At 39.2% G+C, this 21,689-nt stretch overlaps 3 protein-coding genes across 7 annotated transcripts in view; 2 read left to right on the top strand and 1 right to left on the bottom strand.

Annotated features, from left to right (window-relative positions):
- Positions 1-2,351, top strand: part of KIAA0319 (KIAA0319 ortholog) — a 34,672-nt gene extending 32,321 nt beyond the window's left edge. For all 5 annotated transcript variants that reach the window (XM_034429273.3, XM_034429275.3, XM_087890362.1 and 2 more), the window contains one exon: positions 186-2,351. In XM_034429273.3, the coding sequence (XP_034285164.2) occupies positions 186-364 (179 nt within the window). In that variant the 3' untranslated portion in view covers positions 365-2,351. The remainder of the gene's footprint in view (positions 1-185) is intronic.
- On the bottom strand, positions 2,308-20,844 carry ALDH5A1 (aldehyde dehydrogenase 5 family member A1). Its single transcript, XM_034429270.3, has 10 exons — positions 18,754-20,844; positions 16,824-16,907; positions 13,215-13,385; positions 12,010-12,126; positions 11,595-11,738; positions 8,671-8,814; positions 7,384-7,542; positions 7,106-7,275; positions 6,578-6,636; positions 2,308-4,642 (listed from the first exon to the last, which is right to left on the bottom strand). Exons 1-10 carry the CDS (start codon positions 19,096-19,098, stop codon positions 4,434-4,436), a joined length of 1,602 nt encoding a protein of 533 aa, XP_034285161.2. The 5' UTR covers positions 19,099-20,844; the 3' UTR covers positions 2,308-4,433.
- The window catches only part of GPLD1 (glycosylphosphatidylinositol specific phospholipase D1), a 35,090-nt gene continuing 32,960 nt past the window's right edge, over positions 19,560-21,689 (top strand). Inside the window, exon 1 of the mRNA XM_034429268.3 lies at positions 19,560-19,778. The gene's annotated coding sequence lies outside the window, so the exon portion shown is untranslated. The remainder of the gene's footprint in view (positions 19,779-21,689) is intronic.

Raw genomic sequence — 21,689 nt, 5'->3', positions numbered from 1 at the left:
TACAGATTGCATTCAGTCATAATGCAATGATTTTATTTTGGGTCAGTCTATGAATTCAGCCAACCAATTATGATTAAAACAAAACATGACTTAGAGACTAGTTGAACATCATATAGTTAGAAGGATGTCCTAACAGGACTGCAAGGCAACTGTAATCCTAACCCTCATGCCTTCTTTCCATACAGGTATAAAACACAGAAGTACTGAACACAATTCCAGTTTGATGGTTTCAGAATCTGAGTTTGAGAGTGACCAGGATACCATATTTAGCAGAGAGAAGGTTGAAAGAGAAAACTCCAGAAACCTCATGAATAGTGACATGAAAAATGGGGTCTCCTTCAGCTACAGCTCAAAGGATAGATAAATGGATGCACTGCTTTGTTAGGAAAATGGTACTTTAGTGCACTGAAGACTGGACAAGTCCGAAATGGGAAGACAGACTCATAAATTTCCAGCATGGCAGAGGGAGGAATACCATGGATATTTTGCTCTGTTCTTCAAGCAGTAGCTTTTAACTTGCCAGCGTTTTTCAAGCCTGTTTACTAGAGATGGCATTTACATATGTCTCATGGACATCGAAAAGTTTACAATTAAAATCTTAGCCAAGGCTATTATGTTACAAGATCATAGAGGAAAACTTCCTTATATTAGTCTTCTTAAAACAGAGTGACTTTGTCTGCATAGGAAGCCACTTCTGTCAATAATGGAAATTTATCACAGTTATTAAAACTGACATGTAGTAGACAAAATATTTCTCTTAACTTTTCTTTGCTAAATAAATGAGAGGGTATGAGTGCGGGGATGAATAGGTATCTGCTAAACTCTGCTTTGAGAATATCGTGCTGTTAAACATAAATCGTGTTTAGATTTATGACAGGATGAGAACTGGCCCTGCCTTGCCTGAGTTTAAGAAAGTAAAATAGTTGCTAAATAAAACATACAAATACCGATTAGCAGTAACAGTGCAAAATAAGATGAATATATGGAAGGAATATATATTCAGATATGAATATGTTTTGGAGGGAATAAAAACCTTCCTTCTTGTCAACCTGTGTGGGAGTGAGCACAAGGCTTGTTTTATTCCCTGTTGGATGCAACAATTGGAAAACTCCAGTGACAAAATATCACTCTGTGGCATAATCTTCTTGGATCACTGTTGGCATTTTCTTCTAGTTTAATCCTCTTCTAGAAAGCTAGATCTAAGATTAAAGATTGGCTGTTCAGAAAAACAGCCAGAGCAATACAAATACAAAGATATTTCCTGGATAATTTGGATGGGAGCTGATAATTTGGATGAGAGAGTCTGTTACTCAGACTTCTAAATATGTACACTTTATTCTATCTAGAGGCTCAGTAAAATATAATCTAGGATAATAATCTAGTATTTTCCTTAAGTGGTTACCATAGAAATGCTCTAACTTTTTAAGGTTTGAATTACCGTATTTTTTGGAGTATAAGACACACCTTTTTCCCCCCTAAAAAGGGGTGAAAATTTAGGTGCGTCTTATATACCGAATATAGCCCCGCCCACCCAATGGCCCCCACCCTTTGGCTCTGCCTCACAGCAGTTACCTCCTTACAAGCAAACAGAAAGAAAAAACAGCTCCTTTCAGCTTCAGCACAGCCTAATTAGCACAAGTTGATTGGATCGGCCTCCCGACTCTTAGCTGATTTGCTCTCAGCTGTTTTGTGCTCTGCTGCTTGCTGCAAAGAGGTAAATTGCTGGAGCAGATTTTTTTTCCTTGTGCTAATCAAGCTATGCTGAAAACAAAAATGGAAGTAAAGCAGGCTGCTTGCTGTTTGCTGCAACAGGCAAAATTGCTCAGAGGCAGAGGCAGAGGCAGAGGGAGATTTCTTTTTCTTCTTTTCCTCACAATAAAAGGTAGGTGCATCTTATACTCCAGTGCGTCTTATACTCCAAAAAATACGGTAGCTGTTGAATAATTTCTTAGGCATTGTATCAGGTAATCTAAATCTGTATGAAATTACTTACATAAATAGGATGATTATACATGAAGCCAATTGTGGACGTGTGTGCATGTACATTTTGTACATAAACAAGATTCCATACCAGGTGTTTTATTGGATATGAATAATGATGAACAGAAAAGTATCTTACATGCATCTATTGGCCAATAAAAGCACACATCTCAAGCAAAAAAAAAAAAAAAGGAGATCGAGCTATTCTTCACATTAAGTGATCACAGATGTTATATGTAACCTCAACTTCCTCAAAATCGAGATGAGCTATAGGAACTTCCAGACTGGATCAACTAAACTTTGTAACTGGAAGGATTACAGAAACAATTTTATCATCAACTGTTTTAATAAAAGTACTTCCCCCCCTCTCATTTTTTTTTCTCTGTGGTTTATGAGAACATAACAAAGAAGAAATAGTATTGCAAATCAAATTTGACAATAAATGTAAATGTCCAATTTTTTTATTACATTAGCAATTCTTTGTTAACCTCCATATCTGGCAAACAAAAACGTAGGAAAAAAAAGTTGATTAGGTAATAAAAAGAACTTAACTCAAGTGTTCCTTTATATGAATGTAAACATATATAGCATTTTAATGATAAATTTATAAGCAAAAATTAGATACATTATCAAACTGATCCAACATTTGAGACATTTCCTTGAAATTAAAATATATAATAGATCATTATAGTATTCATTTGTGCTATAATCAAAGAGTTTGTAATGTCTTCGGTACCCCTAAATGGCACAATATTTTATTTGTGAAGTATTCTATTTGCTATTGTATGAAACATATTTGGCTTCTACTCTTTTTTAAGGAAAGAGTAAGAATGTTACAAATGGTACTTTTGGGAACTGCCACAATCTGAATTTTTCTACTCCTAGTGTTAAGAAAAAAATAACACAGTAGTTTCACAGTAATGAAAGTTGATTTAAAACAAGCACCCTGTATAATCAAAGTTTGTGCTATTCAGGAGACCATGCAGATTGCTTCTGAAACCTAGTGTTGACTCTCAGAAGCAGATGTTATATAGCAGAGGGGTTTAAGGTCCACTTTTAACTGCCTCCCCAAAAGCATGGAACAAAAAAGGAATACAACATTTCAATACAATTTGGACATATAAAGCGCACGTTTAGCTTAATGCAGCACTGTGTCAGTTCCATCTTAATTTTCCCATCTCATTTAAAAAACAATATATTTATTTATTACAAAAGAGAATAATAAACCACTCAAGTTAATTCTGCAGGAACCAAATGATTCATCCGTAGGGCACTGACAAGTTTCCTATAGCAGTCCCATGGATCATTTTTTTTTAAAAAGAGAGAGCTCATGAATATGTATCAATGAAATCTAACTACTTATATAATTATTGGTCCCCAGGAGGTCTGAATGAATTTATTACGTATATTAATATTTATTGTTATAATTTGTCTTTGTTACACTGTCTCAAAAAATCTATAATTTTTCTGCCAAATCAAGAGTCTCTGAAGACTATGTACATTATAGTTTGGCAGGAATTATTACTGCCCATTAATCTGTGCTACTGCAAAGCTTAATCACCAGCTACAAATTGTAAATCTCTGTCAGGGTGTATAAATTACCCCTGGAGGTAATTGCACTTAATTAGAGACGGACCGTGGCTTTCCTTTGCAGCATACTTTAAGAGAAAATAAGCCGGGATATATTCTAAGAAACACATTTTATTATAAAGAAATAAAAAAACAATCTTACTAGCCATTAATTACATCTTGGCAAACTTCCCTGCCTTGCCGGCAGAAGTTCTGGCAGACGAACAAAAGAAAAAAAAGAAGAAGAATGTGGAAAGAATGTGGACACGCGCAGTGGTTCAGAGATAAGACTCAGATCAGTCTACCGTAAGTCTCAGAATGGGAGCCCAGCTGACAAATACAACAACGCAGTGACAATCTCTTCTTAAATATGTCTAGTCCTATTGATCAATAGGATATTAGAAATGAATATATATCCACAAGGATGCCTATATTTCTGAAGAAGAACAATTAAAATTGGATTTCTACCTAATTAATTAAAAAACAAAGTATTAGAAAAACAGTAAAATTCAAAATTTGGCACAAATATTTAAGATTCCATCATTTTTATAACCCTCTACATGTGAGAAAAAATGAGTAGAGATGCTGCCCTATATGTTCCAAAAATATTAATAATGTTTTCTAAATTCTTCCAAATGTCAACAGCAAATAGGATTTGTTTCCAACATTAGGACCAAGATAGATAATATTAACATTTGCAATCACAATGTTAATTATGAAGAACTGTTTTACATCAATTGACATGATTTCAAGTAAAGACATCTCTATATGTAAACCTGATCACAGTTATTTTATGAAAAAAAAAAATCCAAGTTAACTTGCTAAACAAAAGACTACAAAAGGCCAAAACTATAGTTCTATTTTGGCTACTGTTGTAACAATGGCTATTGTAAACCTCCCAAACAAACATATTTTATTTCTAAGTACTCATCAATACCGTATTTAGAACCTTCTCTTCCTAGCCCTGATTGTTTGACCCCACCAAAGGGACACTCCACAGAAGATAAAATCCCTTCATTAACACCAACCATTCCAACTTCCAGCTTTTCAGCGACTCTCCAAATCTGGGCTGGGTCTTGAGAATAGAAATAACCTGCAAGTGTGATTAAGGAACAGTAAGTACAGGTATTCGTCAACTTACGATCACAATTGGGCCCAAAATTTATGTTGCTAAATGAGAAATTTGTTAAGTGAGTTTTGCCCCATTTTATGACTTTTTTTTTTGCCACATTTGTTAAGTGAATCATTGCAGTTGTTAAATTAGTAACCCAGCTGATAAGTGATTCTGGCTTCCCCATTTGACTTTGCTTGTCAGAAGGTCGCAAAAGAGGATCACATGACCCCAGGACACTGCAACTGTCATAAATGTGAGTCCGTTGTCAAGCATCCGAATGTAAATCACATGACTATGGGGATGCTGCAATGGTAATAAGTGTGAAAAATGGTCATAAGTCTGCTTTTTCAGTGCCGTTCTAACTTTGAATAATCACTAACTGAACTGTTGTGGTGGAGGACTTCAGTGGTGGGTTCCTCCCAGTTCAGCCTGGTTCAGCCGAGCCAGTAGCGGTGAGGCTATGATGTCATCGAACCGGTTCTCTTTGTTTGGGAGCTGGGCCCTCCCGCCCCCTGCGTATTCTTACCTTTTATTTGGCCCTACCCCTATTGCTGCCTCTCGAGTCCCAGCTGATCGGCTAGAAGGAAAAAACCTGTTTAAACTCTTTCCGCGGGGCTTCAAAGGGCCGCCCTACAGTTGATCAGTGTTAAAAGGCAGTGTGGTGGTAGACTGGTGCCTCCAAAAACAAATGAGTAGACCGGTACAGCTCTGCAAGCAATTAAAAGCCTGGAACACCAGTACCTCTGCTAAATCCTAAAGAATTGTCACATGACCATCAAGCCACGCCCACAAAATAAGCCATGCCCACAGAACCGGTAGTAAAAAAATTTAGAACCCACCCCTGGAGGACTGCCTGTAGCTATAATGCCCAATGCATTTGAAAGCTTTATTAAAAAAAACACACAAAAAGCCCAAATAATCCTAGTAACAACAAGGAAGACTCTGATATGTTCCAAACTCCTAAAGGCTAGAGTACCACTGCTGCCCTTCCTCTTCTTTTTCATAAGAAAAAGAAAAGTCCAATTATTTGCAATGCAGCGGAATTATAGGTTAGGATCATTCACTTGGTGACCATTCAAAGCTACAACCCCCCCCCCAAAGGTACTTTTGGGACCCCCCAAAAGGTACTTATGATTCAGGGTCAGTTCCGATGGCTCTCCCTCAGATTTTGGGTGTTTGGCAACCGGCCTGCATTTACGGCTGTTTGAAGTGTTCCATAGTCACGTGACTGCAATTTATGGCTCTTTTGCCAGAAACACCCCCTCCCCCTTTGACAGTGGGTTTGCTTAATGACTGTTGCATTCACTTTATGACCACTGCAGAAAAGTTTGGAAACTCAAATGTAGCCATGTGATGACCTGCTTAACCATTGGCATTACTTATGACTGTAATTCCAGGTTCAGTTATGGTAGTAAATCAAAGGAAAAGGTAAACAAATCTCTGTGGATTTTACCCCGCTAGTCATCAACTAGAAGGGGCGATGTCCATCACCATTTCAAGTCATTGAGCCAGCGCTGTCTGAAGATATTTCCATGGTCATATGGCCACTATGACATCACCGAGTGCTGTTACCTTCCCACTGAAGTGGTACCTATTTATCTACTTGCATTTGCATGCTTTCGAACTGCAAGTTTGGCAGGAGCTAGGGTGAGGACGGGAGCTCACCCTGTCATGTGGTGCTCAGGTCTTGAACCTGAGCTGCTGACTTTCCAGCTGATAAGCCCAGCGTCTTAACACTGAGCCACTGCGCTGCCAGTAAGTCAAGAACTATCTTTATTTCACACCAGCTCTATTAGTATTCTGTATTTTCTCATGTTTGGGAATTTAGTTAGCTACAACTTCTGAGCCGCTAGTCAAAGTGTGTATGAGTATGTATCATTTTTTCTACTCTGCTAACTATTTAAAAGCACATACCTGCTAAACCCACATTGGCTGAATTTGCAATGGCGAGTGCTTCTTCCTCTGTATCAAATCTGCAAAAGTGGAAATATGACATCATTGTGGTAAAAAAAATAATTTGTCCTAAAAATAAAGAAGCACATTGTGATATTCTTATACCCTTGCATAATAGAAACTTCCACAATTCTGTATAGGATAATTTGGAAAAGCACACATATAGATGAACTTGTTTATTTTGGAAAAGATCTGAAAAAATAGTGTGCCAACAAGTGACTGAAAGAATGTCTATCTCAGAAACAAACACACACACACACACACAATGGGCTAACAACCTGGTTTCCCTTCTGGTATGTTTTGTGGCAAAATAATGTGTGTAATGCTTCATTGATTTTATTGCAAAATCTTTGATTCTTGTTAGCTCCCCAGAGTCTTTGAGAGTCAGGCAGAATGCAAGTCTTTTATTCATAGAGGGAGATTTCCAATAGCAGTTTAATGATCTGAGATGATTACATAGTCATCTGTTTGAAATGCTTAATGACTTACTTGATAACTGGAGCCAAAGGCCCAAAAGTCTCCTCTTGGGTACATAACATACTTGTTGACACATTGCTAAGCAGAGTTGGCTCAAAGAAATTTTTTCCATAGCTGTGCCTTTTTCCTCCAGTAACTATGGATGCTCCTTGGGACACCGCGTCATCAATGTGACTTTCAACCTAAAAACATGCAAAATGCATGCAGTAAATATTACTGTACAACAGGAAACAATAAACATGACTTTGGGATGCATTTTGACCATCGTTTCTTTTATAAATCATTCTTACTTTTTCCACAGCTCTTTCATTAATTAATGGCCCTTGGGTAGTCCCTTCATCGAATCCATGGCCAATACGTAGTTCCCTCTGAATGGCTTGGGCAAACTTCTTGACAAATTCATCATGGATCCCTTTCTGAACCAAGAAGCGGTTTGCACATACACAGGTCTGGAAGGTAAACAAGATTGAGTCTCTGTGAACAACAGCTGAAATATCTAGAAATTAGAATTATAAATCTCTCCCCCATTCAGCCTTAGTGCATCTGTTATATTGTTAATCTTCCGTCCGAAATAATGGAACCCGTTTAATTATTATTAAATGGCATAAGCAACTTGGTAACGATAAGCCTGCAGATAGTAATGTATACATTTTGATGAAGTTTCTACATAATTCTTTTGTCTGCTTATACAAAAGGTGCTATTTCAGCATATTTTAGGCTCAATAGAAGTACAGATCAGCCTTATTTTACATTTTATTTATTTTATTTCATTTATAATTTCAATTTATTTATATTTGCCACCCATCTTGTCAGAGACGACTCTGGGTGCTTATAAATATTAAAACTAGCACATATTAAAATAATAAAACCAAACGAAAACAATAATACAGTTAAAAGACGGGGAGAGGGGAACACGAAACACACGGGGAGAGGTGGTGTCTTTCCTAATCCAACATACCTCCCACTCTGATACTCTCCCATTGGAGCCCCAAGCTAACTGGCAGACCCAGGACTTTAGGCTCTTACAGAAGGTCAGGAGGATTGGAGCTGACATCAGTCCGGGGGCCAAGATATTTCAAAGGGCAGAAGCGATGGTAGATAAGGCTCTTCTCCTGGACCCCACCAGCCGGAATGCTCTTACTGACAGAGCATTCCAGAGTCCGCAGCATGCCTCCTCTGCCAGCACGGGTGGAGCAGGCCAATCCCAGTGGGATGAGACGGTCCCTCAAGTAGTCTGGATCCATGCCAGGAAGGGCTTTAAAGGTGATTACCAATACTTTGAATTGCACTTGGAAGCAGACCAGCAATCAATGCAGTTCATGCAATTTGGACCACCCTAGGGCCTTCAGGAACTGCCCACGCCACCACATTCTGCATTAATGATAGCTTCCGAATACTCTTTAAGAGTATAGAAGTCTATTATACCTGTGCCATTAAGATCCTAGTGAAAAATTTTTACTCATTGCCATTGTGGATCGTATTTTCCTCAAATATAAGATGCAATCAAAACTTAACAATGTTTTTATATAATGCATTGGGGGGGGGGGGAGAGATTCCATAAGAGTAAACAAGCTCACCTGCCCTGAATTTCTGTATTTAGATATTAAAGCTCCAGCAACTGCTTTATCTACATCAGCACTGTCAAAGGCTATGAACGGAGCATGTCCTCCGAGCTCCATGGAAACCCGCTTGACTGTGCCAGCAGCATGGCGTAGCAATATCTGTAACAGCAGACACGGAAAGCTAATTACACTAAGGAAAATATTTTCCTAAAGCCAATGTTAAAACGTACAGAAAAAAAATACCAGTTTTTTAAATAAACATCAATTTCAACCTTGGATATGCCAGTGTTAATTTTAGTTTATAGCTCATATACTATGCTTGTGTGTTCTTGGATTACTTAACTGTTCCGATCCTATTTGATTAGAAAGGCTTGATTCTTTGCTCTCAAATGAGAAGATTTACTCATCCAGAACCTCATTGGTAGCGATGGTAGCAGGTGGTTCGGAAAACTGGTAGCAAAAATCCCTGCACACCCCCCCCCACATGCACAGCTGAGCCGCGTGATCATCGGAGGCTTTTTTTTTTACTTTTAAAAGGATTTTTTCTACATCTTCAGCCGAAAAAATGCTTTTAAAAGTAAAAAAAGCAAGCCTCTGATGATTGCGCGGCTCAGCTGGGATGGTCAGAGGCTTTTAAAAGCATTTTTTCTACAACCTTTAAAAGCATTTTTTAAAATGCTTTTAAAAGTTAAAAAAAAAAAAGTTGGCCACACCCACCCAGTCACATTCCCACCACCAAGCCACGCCCACACCGGTAGTAACAAATTTTACATTTCACCACTGCCTAAAACCCTCCAGATGTGCTGAGTTTATAGCTCCCAGGATCCTGAACTACTGAAAATTCTAGATTGTGTAGTTTGAGGACTATTCAGGATAGGGAAAGTGGTCTAGATCAAAGTTTTGAAAACTGTTACATGGAACTCTAGGGTTCTGCAAAAGCTCGCTGGGGTTCTATGAGAGACAAAAAAAAAGTTCATCTGAACACAGCCAATGTTCTGTCACTAAAGCTTTGCCTCTTGGTCAGGGAAGTTCTAGTTGTTTTTTAATAACAAGTTCCGGATTAAATTTTTTTAAAAAAACCTTCGTTTCAGTCAATAAACAATGATTATGTTTCTTAAAGGCTGAATTTCAAGAAATGAGTCTGAATGCATGGATTCTGAAAATGTTTTAAGGCAAATGCTCAAAGCCACAAATTAGGTGCTCCAAAGGCTATCCAGTTAAACCGAGTCATGAATTTTCTCCACCCTCTTCTCTAGCAGTGGTTTTAGGAAGCATTTATACTTTCTTCTTTTCTGTGCATGTGTGTATTTCTGCTTTCCACTCATGCCGTGTTAGCACATGCATGTGCGTGCTGGGAAACAAAGGGGAGGGGGCATGTGCTATACACATGCACATGGATTATACATAATCCAGTGTTTCTCAACCTCAGAAAGTTTTAAGCTATCTAAACTTCAACTCCTAGAATTCTCCATCCAGCATTCGGGGATTTGAAGTCCACACAGTTACAAGTTGCTGAAATTGAAAAACACTGATTTAGATTATGTGACCTAGAAGGAGGGGCTCAGAATTCCAAGCTGCTGCCCAACTGCATTGTGGGAAATTTTTCTGGCAAGATTACCCTGCAGCCTCCAATTGGATCTGAATAATTTTTGAACTTAATATTATTTTTTCCTGGGTTTCTCCACTCTCTCCTCCAATCAAAATTGTTCTCAGTCTTTCAGTTTTGGGAGAGTTATCCTGTTAATGAGCAACATCCTGTGACATTAAAGTAGAGGTAAAGGTTCCCCTGCCTAGGTGTGCTAGTTGTTTCCAGCTCTAGGGAGCGGTGCTAATCTCCATTTCTAAAAACAGAAGAGCCAGTGCTGTCCGAAGACGTCTCCGTGGTCATGTGGCCAGCATGACTAAACACCAAAGGTGCACGGAACACTGTTATCTTCCCACCAAAGTCCCTATTTTTCTACTTGCATTTTTTACGTGTTTTGAACTGCTAGGTTGGCAGAAGCTGGGACAAGAAACGGGAGCTCACTCCATTATGCGGTGCTAGGGATTTGAACCGCTGAACTGCCAACCTTCTGATCGACAAGCTCAGCATCTTAGCCACTGAGCCACCACGTCCCTTACATTAAAGTCTACATTTAGTCTATTTCAATATACATACTTTCATTTACATATTTTTTCCAACTTTCTGTTGGGTTGAAAGGAAGAAAAACAAGACAAGAATAAATTTCCTACTTCAGTAGGAAATCTTAATTAGAATTGATATGACTAAATAACATTTGCATAAATTAGACTTTCCCTGAAACAAGACTTAAAAAGCGATAGAAGACTTGTTATGAATATCCCCAAATTTAAAATTATTCCCTTAACACTTTTCCTCCCAAATGAGTATTTTTTTCATATGAAAAAAGCTTGATGGCCTAGAGCAGATTTCCATGGCTTGATGTTTTTCATATCTGCAGGACTCCAAATCTCTAGGCAACAATACCCATGGCTTTGAAATCTGCAAGGGGGGGCAGGTGAAGGAAATAGGCATTGTGACTTTGCAATAAAATATCCACTTTTTAGGTTTTTGTGGACAGATTTAAGACTGAACTATGAATAGCATATGCTCTGATATCGCAGTGTATGCTTTATCATCTGGGCATCATCATGGCTACCTGTGAATATCTATGCTGCACTAGTTAAAGATGCGGCAAGATGTCCATTGCATCTGGAGATCAGCACTCTGGGAACAACAAGTGGGCCAGGGCATGTAGAAAGGATAGTGATCCTTGAAGAAGGAACAGATTCTACAAACTTTCCCAAGACAGCTGAACTATGGAAATAGTTAAAATTTATTTAAACAAATATCAACATTATTCCAAAAATGCTTTAGTCACAACTTGGTGAAGATTTAAAAAACCTGAAGTATAAAACTTTAAATACATGAATATGCATACCTTTCCTGTAGCTGTTGAGCCAGTAAATGAGATTTTGGCTACCAAGGGATGAGTACAGAGTACCTCTCCAACTGCTGCTGCCTGTTGTCTGGAACATGGAACAACGTTATATACTCCCGCAGGAATTCCAGCCTGATTTGCAAGCTGCGGTGAGAAATAATTGGTGGGAAGAGTTAAGGATCGGATACTTGCATAAAATAACGTATCCTGTATTAAAATATTGTCACAGCCGCATCCAACAATTCATATTCAATAATTTTATGCTAAAAATATTTCTGGTATATCAGATTATTGCTTTTTTATTGTATTTGTATTGGGCTTTTATTCTTATAAGCAGCCTAGAGTCACTGTGAGTGACTTGAGCAGTCATATAACTTTAAACAAACAAACATACATACATGTACAAAAATCTTACCTCGGCTAGTGCTAAGGCAGATAAAGGTGTGTCTTCAGCTGGCTTCACTACTACTGTACAGCCAGCTGCCAAAGCAGCACCTACTTTTCGGGTTATCATGGCACTTGGAAAATTCCACTATAGTAAAAAGATACACACAAGTTTAATATCAACAGAATTGGGGGACGCACTGAACTAACTGGCAAGTCCTGAAATTTCTAGCCAAAAATAATATCGAGAATAAGATAATAAATTTACTCCTCCTACTAATGGAAGTAATAATATTCTGGAAATCATTGGCTATCTTGTCCTGCATAGTAGCTCCCACTTTTTACTCTTATTAATGACACGTGAAAGCAGATTCCAAAATATCTCCAAATGGACCTGTTTGAAAAAGTCAGAGATTTCTGGGTGTGGCATGTTATGTACTTTTAAAGAAGGCCAAACAGAATCTGATTCTAAACTCTCTTTTAAGTTTACAGGTAGTCCTTGACTTACAACCACAACTGAGCTGAACATTTCTGTTGCTAAGCAAGGCAGTTAAGTGAGTTTTGCTCCATTTTACATTTTTGCCACAGTAGTACAAAAACTAGAGCCTTTTCTGTGAAAGCACCATGTTTCCAATTTGATTTCAATAAAGCAGTTGTAGGAAATTAGCACCCACCCCTCTCCTAGGAAAATGAAATATTCTAGAAAATATTAAAAAGGGCAGAATATTTCCCCTAAAAGGGAAACAGAAACTCAGCCCCCACCTTTGTCAATGGGCCATTAAGGCCTGGGCCAGTCTATTCTACATAACAAAGATCTACCTCCTTCAAGCAGAGCCATAGTAGGAATTGCCCTCACCCAAGATCTAACAAAGATAGGATTAACCCTCTACCCATCTAGCAACAGAACTCACCACATGGCACTTGGGGAGATTGCATCACCCAGCAAGGCTCAACCAAGCCTGGGACACAACAACCTACAGAGTTAGCCTTGCATGGCCCCATGGGTGTTTGACAACCAATCAGAATACAAGCTCAAATTCAAAAGCTTAGAGAGGGCATAAAACCCAGGCATTCTCAGCATGTCTTCCCTTTTTTCTTCACCCAAGATCTTCAAACCATGTAGTCTTGTCCACCATTAAAAACCATCTTTCCAAGCATTCTCCATGTTTCCACTGTCTTTCTTCCCCACTTGGAACTGAACCCAGATGGACATTTCTTCCAACACAGCCAACTCACAGGTGTAATGATGGCAGCAACTCCCACAGGCTGCTTCAACACAAGGACTCTCCTATTTTTTGCTGAAGGTGGAATAATATCACCATAAATACGCCGGGCTTCTTCAGCAAACCATTCCAAGAAAGAAGCTGAATACAAGATTTCCCCTTCTGCTTCCTTCAGTGGTTTTCCCTGTGAACAAATAAATGAACACAGTAAAACATCTCTAAAACAAAATAATTATTAATACTTTTCATTCCTTTGTGCCTTCATTTAAAAATGTTTATTTTATTGTTGTCCTCCATGTGATCAATATGGTACATACTTTAAATAGAGGGTTCTCCCCCTTCCTTTCCCTTCCCCCTCTACATTGGATTAGTTGCTTGTCCATTATAAGTAACAAGATATTGATGCCAATATCTGGAGCAAGGATGCAGGCTTGTAAGAAATACCTTTTTAATTTATTTATTTATAAATAAATAGTGAATGCAAAATGGACATTCTTTTGCTTTACTACTAAAGAAAGAGCCTTGGTGGTTCAGCAGGCTAAAGTGCTGTTAAGTAGCACTTAGCTGCCAGCTGCCTGCAATTACTGCGAGTTCAAATCACACCAGGCTCAAGGTTGACTCAGCCTTCCATCCTTCCGAGGTAGGTAAAATGAGGACCCGGATTGTGGGGCAATAAACTGACTTTGTATAAAAAAGAACACCGCTTTGGGGGGGGGGGGTGAAAGCCCTACTAAGCAGGTATATACAAAAGTATGAAGGCTATTGCTTAACGCATTGTAAGCCGCCCTGAGTCTCTGGAAAAGGGCGGCATATAAATCGAACCAATAAATAAATAAATAAATCTTATTAATTTGTTTAATCCCAAAACTAATAAACAAGCAATCTGTACCCTTATATAAGGAAACCTTATCTCAAGACCTGTGATTCTACACTTTTGCCAAGATTTATTTTAATTTTCTCATTTAATCTTCAATTTGTAAAAATGCAAAATATAAACAAAATGCCAAGATAAATTTAAAAAGTTGAACAAAAAAGGCTTTAAATCTAAAATATATGATAGAAACGAAAAAAAGAGGAGGGAAAAAAAACCACAGGGCAATAAAATATACCTTTTGCCAAGCTACACAAATCAGAAACATTGATCTTTGTACCATGGGTTCCAAAGACAAGTTCACACATTGTGCAAGCAACAATTTGCTCAGTGAAAATTCAGTCAATGAACTTCAAATGGCTGCATTGATACAATACACTAATCTAAAAACTATGATTTGTAATTTGGAATGACTGGACTTATACTTCACATAAGGCCCAAAGCAATCAAATCACATTATAGCTACATACAGTAGTATGCAATGAAGGATCCTAGCTACCCCATAAAGTCCTTTGCAATCTCTGAGCTTGGTTGTTTTTTATTTATTTTATTTATTTATTTATTTATTGGTTCGATTTATATGCCGCCCTTCTCCGGAGACTCAGGGCGGCTTACAATGCGTTAAGCAATAGCCTTCATACTTTTATATATACCTGCTTAGTAGGGCTTTCGCCCCCCCCCAAAGCGGTGTTCTTTTTTATACAAAGTCAGCTTATTACTTCACTACCCGACTAGCCAGATAATAAAATGTCTACAAGCAAACCATTAAGCTCAAGGACCACAAAGGACTCCATTGTTGGGAGGGAGGGTGGGAGAGGGGGGGAGGGGAAGTTTTTTCTCTTTTATTAGAACCTAGCCCAATTCTTCTCTGTAAGCATCTTGTTTCTTAGGCTGTTTTCCTAAGGCTGAGATAACAGTTTACTGTCTGAATAGAAAGGAAGAAGAAACACCCCTTGATGCAGTGGTGAAATCCAATTTTTTTTACTACCAATTCTGTGGGCATGGCTTGGTGGGCGTGGCAGGGGAAGGATACTGCAAAATTTCCATTCCCACCCCACTCTGGGGCCAGCCAGGGTTGGTATTTGCCGGTTCTCCGAACTACTCAAAATTTCCACTACTGGTTCTCTGAGCTGCTCAAAATTTCTCCAGAACCTGTCAGAACCTGTTGGATTTCACCCCTGCCTTAATGAGATGGTTTGCAAGGAAGAACTCTCTAGCAGGGAAAGGATTAAACAAGGCATGCTATTTCTCTGTTGTAAAAATCTGGATGATCACCAGATGGCAGCAAAACGATCACATTTTCACCACATTTTTTTAAACCAGATCTTTAATTCTGTTTCCTGAATTCTTGTATAAAAGCAGGAAACCCAGTTGTTAAACCCACAGTGCAATGAAGTTCAGTGCAGGAGGCATTAACATTTCACAAATAGAATACAGATAATCTATCACAGCTATTAGTTTGGAAACATTATTCAAAGGTGACACAAAATGATTATTGGAAGGATATATAGAAATACATTTTCCATTCCTTTGTTTTAGTAGGAGTCACTTCTTCTTCTTACATAGGAAAAAATCTAAGGGCTTACTTGCAAATTCTGATGGCTCCTTTTTGTCTATTCTGTTAATTTATTTGCTACTTTTTTTAAAGGCTTAGATCATCTGATTGCCAATAGTTAGAGCTCTCCTTTTACCAGATTGCTGGAAAAATCACATCTGGAAAACTCTGGTTGGAGACAAAAGAGCGCGATTATTTGTACCTTTACTAAGGATCGTTATTTTATCTTTTGCAAGGATTGTGCCAGGCCCCAGACCACACTTTAGGAAGTGCTGACACAGAAGTGCTCCCAACATGCCACTGTCAGCTCACTCAGCAAACAGATAATATAAATAACAGCTGTTTCTATCACCTCCCAGTTGCCCCATTTGGGGTTTCCTGGCTCCAGGGCCCAGGATGTTTCTTGCATATGTTATTCAGACTACACTTCTATACCTATTTTCTTCTCTACCTATTCAAGCAATATATACTGGAGGTGACTGCTGGATTAATGGCAGACTCCGCCTCCTCCCCTCTGCTCTCCACTCATCCATCTTTTTGGTTATCATATTGATGTATTCTTGTGTTCCTTTTTCATTGTTTATTTTATGTTCTATTTTATTTCTGTTTACACTCCTTTCATTTTCTTGTTTATCATCGTAAACTGCCTAGATAGGCAGCAAATGAATTTCACAAATAAATATAAAAGAAATATTAACCTGGTCCCCATACTACTCTTGTAGCATCTATTTATTTCTTAAGCCTTCGGTACTGAATCACTCAGCTAACAAAGTTTTACTCAAAACCACTGTATTCAAAATATTAAAAGATTCGCTGCTTACAAGCAATAGGGTCTTCAGTTTAGCACTGCCCTTAATTCAATTTTGACGGCACAGAACAGTAACATGGGCTGGAGTCACACAAGACTAAATCAAGATTCAGTGTGTTTGGCAAGCACTGCCACTGCCTTAACATGTTGTCTGAACTAAGCCATCATACTATGCTATAATGTGGGGTTTTTTGACTTAATGTATTGTGTGAATACAGCCGCTATATTTTATGAACCAGGCTATATAATTTAGAATATAGTGCAAGGAAGGACATTTGAATTCCATCTGTTGGTTGCTTTGATCTTTCTTCTAAGCAAAACTATACTCAGCAACCTAAGTTTCAGATCCGCAGCCTCAGTGGAAGATTTCCTTTTTCTTTATACTTACATTTTCTGCTGTAATGATCCTTGCAAGTTCATCTTTATTCTCTATCATCAAATCATACCATTTACGAAGCAAAACCGCTCTATCCTGAATAAAAAATAAAATAATACTATAGAAGGATCTTGGTAAAAATAAATTTGAAAACAAAAGCAAATTTGTCTAAATATAATTATGACTTATAAAGAGCTTATTCAATTTCAATTATTCCAACAAATCCATCAAGTAGATCAAAGTTTAGTCTAATATTATTCCTAAAACTAAAACCAGATTTTAAAACACCAGCCCCATAGTCAAGCATTCAGTAGCTATGTTTTGCAATATCCCACCTATAGTTACTAATTTAAGCATAGTTTACTCAGTTAATCTACTGACTGAATTTTCATGACTCACTGTATGGGCTGAGTTTGTATCATAAGCAATTTGTGATTAAAAAGGCATTGATTAGTTTATAGTACAGTTTATCTACTGTACTTCAGGCCAAGTGGGACCTGAAACAATATAAGGGTTGGAAAGATACTTCCTGTAAAAAAACAATAGACAAAATATTTAACATTTAAATAGCAACCAAGAGAATTCCAAGATACTGAGAAGAAAAAGCTATGCATACCTATGCAGAAGTAAGTCTGACCTAATTTTAAAGAATTTACTTTTGTTTTAAGCTCCAGAATGTAAAAAAATAAATAAATGGCAGAGTGTCTACAGGAAGTTCAAACCATGAAAGGGGTCATGCTGTAAACTCGTCTCTTTTGTATTTGGGTGGTGATGGGTATAAGAAAGGAGAAAGTTTGTGGAACATTGTGGCCCAACATTGCTGATGCAAGTCTTTGATCCTACTATTACTTCTGGAGAGTAGGTGGCTTTTTATTTAGAAACTGGATAAAAACTGAAACTATATAAATATGTGAATACCTGCTTTAGAAATAAGAATTCATTAAAGCTGAAAACTAGGGAAATATCTTGGATTCTTCTAATGGGCCTCTGCAGGCTATCCTCATATATATCCACTATTTACATACTGGAAATATATATAAATATACATGGTCCTTTTATCTTGTACAAAGTACATGTGTCAATTTAGTTAACAAGTAAGCCAAGAAACTGCCATCACAGCAATTTCTTTCACTGAATCTGCAAGGTGGATTTTAATCTACTGGTGAGTGTTTCATATCTGATTTTTTTTAAATCCATAATCCAACCACAGGGCCATTATTAGTTTATTTGAAGTTGTAGGTGCTCCATCACTGGAGATTTTAAAAAAGAGATTGGACAACAACTTGTCTGAAATGGAATAGGGTCTCCTGCTTGAGCAAGGGGTCTTCTGGTGACCTCCAAGGTCTCGTCCAACTCTGTTATTCTGTCATTTTCTGAATACAACTACCGTAGCACAATTAAAAAAAAAAAACTCTAGATACCAGATATTATTAAGATTGAATACATAGGTATTTGCAGGGCTGATCAGGAGAAATGACAACATGACATCAGCATGTACATCTACATGCTTCCATCAGATGTTCTGACATAAAGCATTAACAGCAGCATTTGTGTACATATAATGAGGAGCTGATGCCTGCGCCCTTACTTTGGGGAACTTGCGGTTTGCTATAGAGAGGCTGCAGATAAAACACACTTCTTAGGAAGTGTTGAATTTGAATCAACCTGCAAAGAGCTGTTCGGGAAGAGTTGCAAATACGGGGCTCATTAGAAGCAAGCACTCTGCACGTGTGCAGAAACCCAACTCTTTGAAACAATCCCCAGATCACATGTTCCCTGGGAAGCATTTCTTTCCGTATCCCGCCCCCCACCCTCCCCAATTTGCTTATCGGGACCTTTCTATCTCTGCGCTCCCTCTTGCAAAAACCTGATTATCCCCCCCCCCCCGACCCCGCAGCCTCTCGCTAGTCTGGACGCCGCCGGCCGCCTTCTCTTCGCTCACCTTAGCAGAAGCTGCGCTCCAAGCAGCGCCGGCTTCGTAGGCGGCCTTCACGGCGGCCTCCGCTTCAGCTACGCCGCAATCCGCTACCTGGAGGAGTTCCATGCCGGTGGCCGGGTCCCGCACGGGGAAAGTGGCTGCCGCCTGGAGCCAGCGGCCTCCCACGAAACCTCCAGAGCGTGCCAGGGAAGCAGGGCCAGTGGCGAGGCTTGGGCCGATACTGCTCAGCCGGCTGGGGCACAGGTTCGCCATAGTCGGCCTGGCTAGGGGCAGGAGCCGGGGGCTGCAGTAGGAGCGGTGGGCCACCAGCAGCTGCCGGAAATGCGGCCACGCAATCCTCGCCGCCATCGTCCTTCCCCCCCGGGACGGAGGGTGGAGCGCGGGGCGGGCGAGCGCAAAGAGTTGATGAGCGTCTCCGAGGAGCGCGGCGACCCTTTGAGCTCCTCCGCTGCTTCGCAATTAAAGACTGGAAGCTAAAACATACGAAGAACGATTGGAGAATCTCCACAGACATAAGAAGAACGGCTGCAAATAAACCGGCCATGGCTAGTCTAGTGAAGAGAAGGACCAGGGGAGACATGATAGCAGTGTTCCAATATTTGAGGGGCTGCCTCAGAGAGGAGGGGGGTCAAGCTATTTTCCAAAGCACCCGAAGACCAGACAAGGAACAATGGATGGAAACTTATCAAGGAGAGATTCAACCTAGAAATAAGGAGAAATTTTCTGGCAGTCAGAACACTCAACCAATGGAACCGCTTGGCTTCGGAAGTTGTGGGCGCTTCATCACTGGAAGCTTTCAAGAAGAGACTGGACAGCCATCTTCAGAAATGGTTTAGGGTCTCCTGCTTGAGCAGGGGGTTGGACTAGATGGCCTACAAGGTCCCTTCCAACTCTTTTACTCTATTCTAAGCAATGGTCTCAAAGGGGTTGGCTAGGCTGGAGGAGCCACGAAAGCCCATGAGTGTTTGCTATGCTCACCTGGGAATAAGAGCCATTGAACTCAATGGGGTATACACACTTTGATAGAGGTAATGCCATTTACATGGTGGCTCTCAGGATGGTTTAAATTTTAAAGTCACCCATTGTTGTGAAATCTCCCTCTGGGGCTGGCAGTTACAGTCATCCAATTGTTTATATGGGATTTAATTAATGCCAAGTGGCCATGCTGTTGTAATTTAATCGACACCAACCCGTATGGACAATTTAAGAGGAACCACTTCTGATACCCATCGGGGATTTGTTTGGTGGGAGTGAGTCTCCAAAATCTGCTGATTTTAAGAAAAGGCAAAGTGCTGAAGTGCTGTATGAAATCCCCACTTCAGAAGAGTAATATTAATCTGGTGACTTTGGACCTGTCATTGGTTCTCAGTGCAAAGCTGCTAATATTAAGGAAAATCTCTGTGGGAGATGTGCAATTAAGAAATATGAAATACAAACAAGCAGGCCTACAAAAAACCTCCCATATGCTATTTTCTGCTGCCAGAAAAAGGATGCAAAAGGATGGGGCACAAATGCAAACATCTTTAAAACATACTTTTATGGCATGTCTTTTCAGAGAATGAAGCCGTCTTGATCAGGTGAATGGCTAGTGGAGTCCTAGTAGACAATCACTTAAATGTGAGCCAGCAGTGTGGGGCAGCAGCCAAAAAAGCCAATGCAATCCTAGGTTGCATTAACAGAGGGATAGTATCAATATCATGTAAAGTATTAGTACTACTTTATAAACCCTTAGTAAAAACACCTTTGGAATACTGCATCCAGTTTTGGTACCATAGTATTAAAAAGATGCTGAGACTCTGGAAAGAGTTCAGAAAAGAGCAACAAAAATGATTAGGCGGCTGGAGGTTAAAACATGAAGAATGTTGCAGGAATTGGGTATATCTAATCTAATGAAAAGGAGGACTAGGGGTGACATGACAGCAGTATTCCAATATTTGTGGGGCTGCCACAAAGAAGAGGAGGTCAATCTATTTTCGAATATAGCTGTCCTTATCCATCAATGAACTGATTAGTATATGCAATGTGATTTTAAAAAATAGCATTTTATTTTGCTGTTACAGGATAGTTAAACCTCTTAATAAATTTGCACTTTGAAACCTGTTTCGTTTGATTGAGAATGCCCTCATAAATTCCAGAGATTAAGTGTCCCAGAATGTTTAAATGATTCATTTTTATAAATTGCCATTTTCTGTTGCCATTGGAGAATTGGATCCAGCATTTCCTTCTGACCACTCATTTGCCACATTGGATTATGGAGTTGGACTATGACTGTGCAATGAGGAGGGGACTGGACCAGTGGTGGGATTTAAATTTTTTTACTACCGGTTCTGTGGGCGTGGCTTGGTGGGCGTGGCATGGCTTAGTGGGCGTGGCAGGGGAAGGTTACTGCAAAATCCCCATTTCCTCCCAATCAGCTGGGACTCAGGAGGCAGAGAATAGATGGGGCCAGTCAAAGGTGGTATTTACTGGTTCTCCAAACTACTCAAAATTTCCGCTACTGGTTCTCCAGAACTGGTTAGAACCTACTGAAACCCACCTCTGGACTGGACTTAACTTCTCTCTGCTGAGTCCTCCCCATCCAAAAGATAGTGGTGTGCAAATCCAGTTTATAATTAAATGTATTGGGCAAAAGATGGCTTGACCTTGGATACATTGGTATATGAATCTACAAAGAGGAGTGATGAATGGGTGAAGCAGTTGTTCTTCCATTCTCCACATTAGCTTAAGTGGTCAAGGAGGAAGAAACAATATGATGGTGTGTTATATCTCTTATGCTCTTTAACATTTATACAAAGCTGAATGAGGACTTTTCAAAAACTTGAAATTATTGTATCAATCATTTGGTCTCGGTATGTAACACCATTTCTCTGGGTCAGAAAGACTACCTGCAGATACTGAAGTGGTATCTAGATTTGGTAATGATCTGGATAAGGGCCATT

This window comes from Pantherophis guttatus, chromosome 3 (assembly GCF_059756535.1).
Source record: "Pantherophis guttatus breed Tessera chromosome 3, ASM5975653v1, whole genome shotgun sequence".
NCBI classification, from domain to species: Eukaryota; Metazoa; Chordata; class Lepidosauria; order Squamata; family Colubridae; genus Pantherophis; species Pantherophis guttatus.
Note: the sequence above shows the minus strand (reverse complement) of the source record. Positions and strands in the feature narration are given on the sequence as shown.

Coding starts and splice junctions, on each gene's coding strand:
- ALDH5A1 (XM_034429270.3), bottom strand. CDS start 19,098: ATGGCGGCGAGGATTGCGTGGCCGCATTTCCGGCAGCTGCTGGTGGCC. Junction 6,637..7,105: donor CCTTTGGCTCCAGTTATCAA/GTAAGTCATTAA, acceptor CCACTTTTGCAG/ATTTGATACAGAGGAAGAAG. Junction 4,643..6,577: donor AGCCAATGTGGGTTTAGCAG/GTATGTGCTTTT, acceptor TCACACTTGCAG/GTTATTTCTATTCTCAAGAC.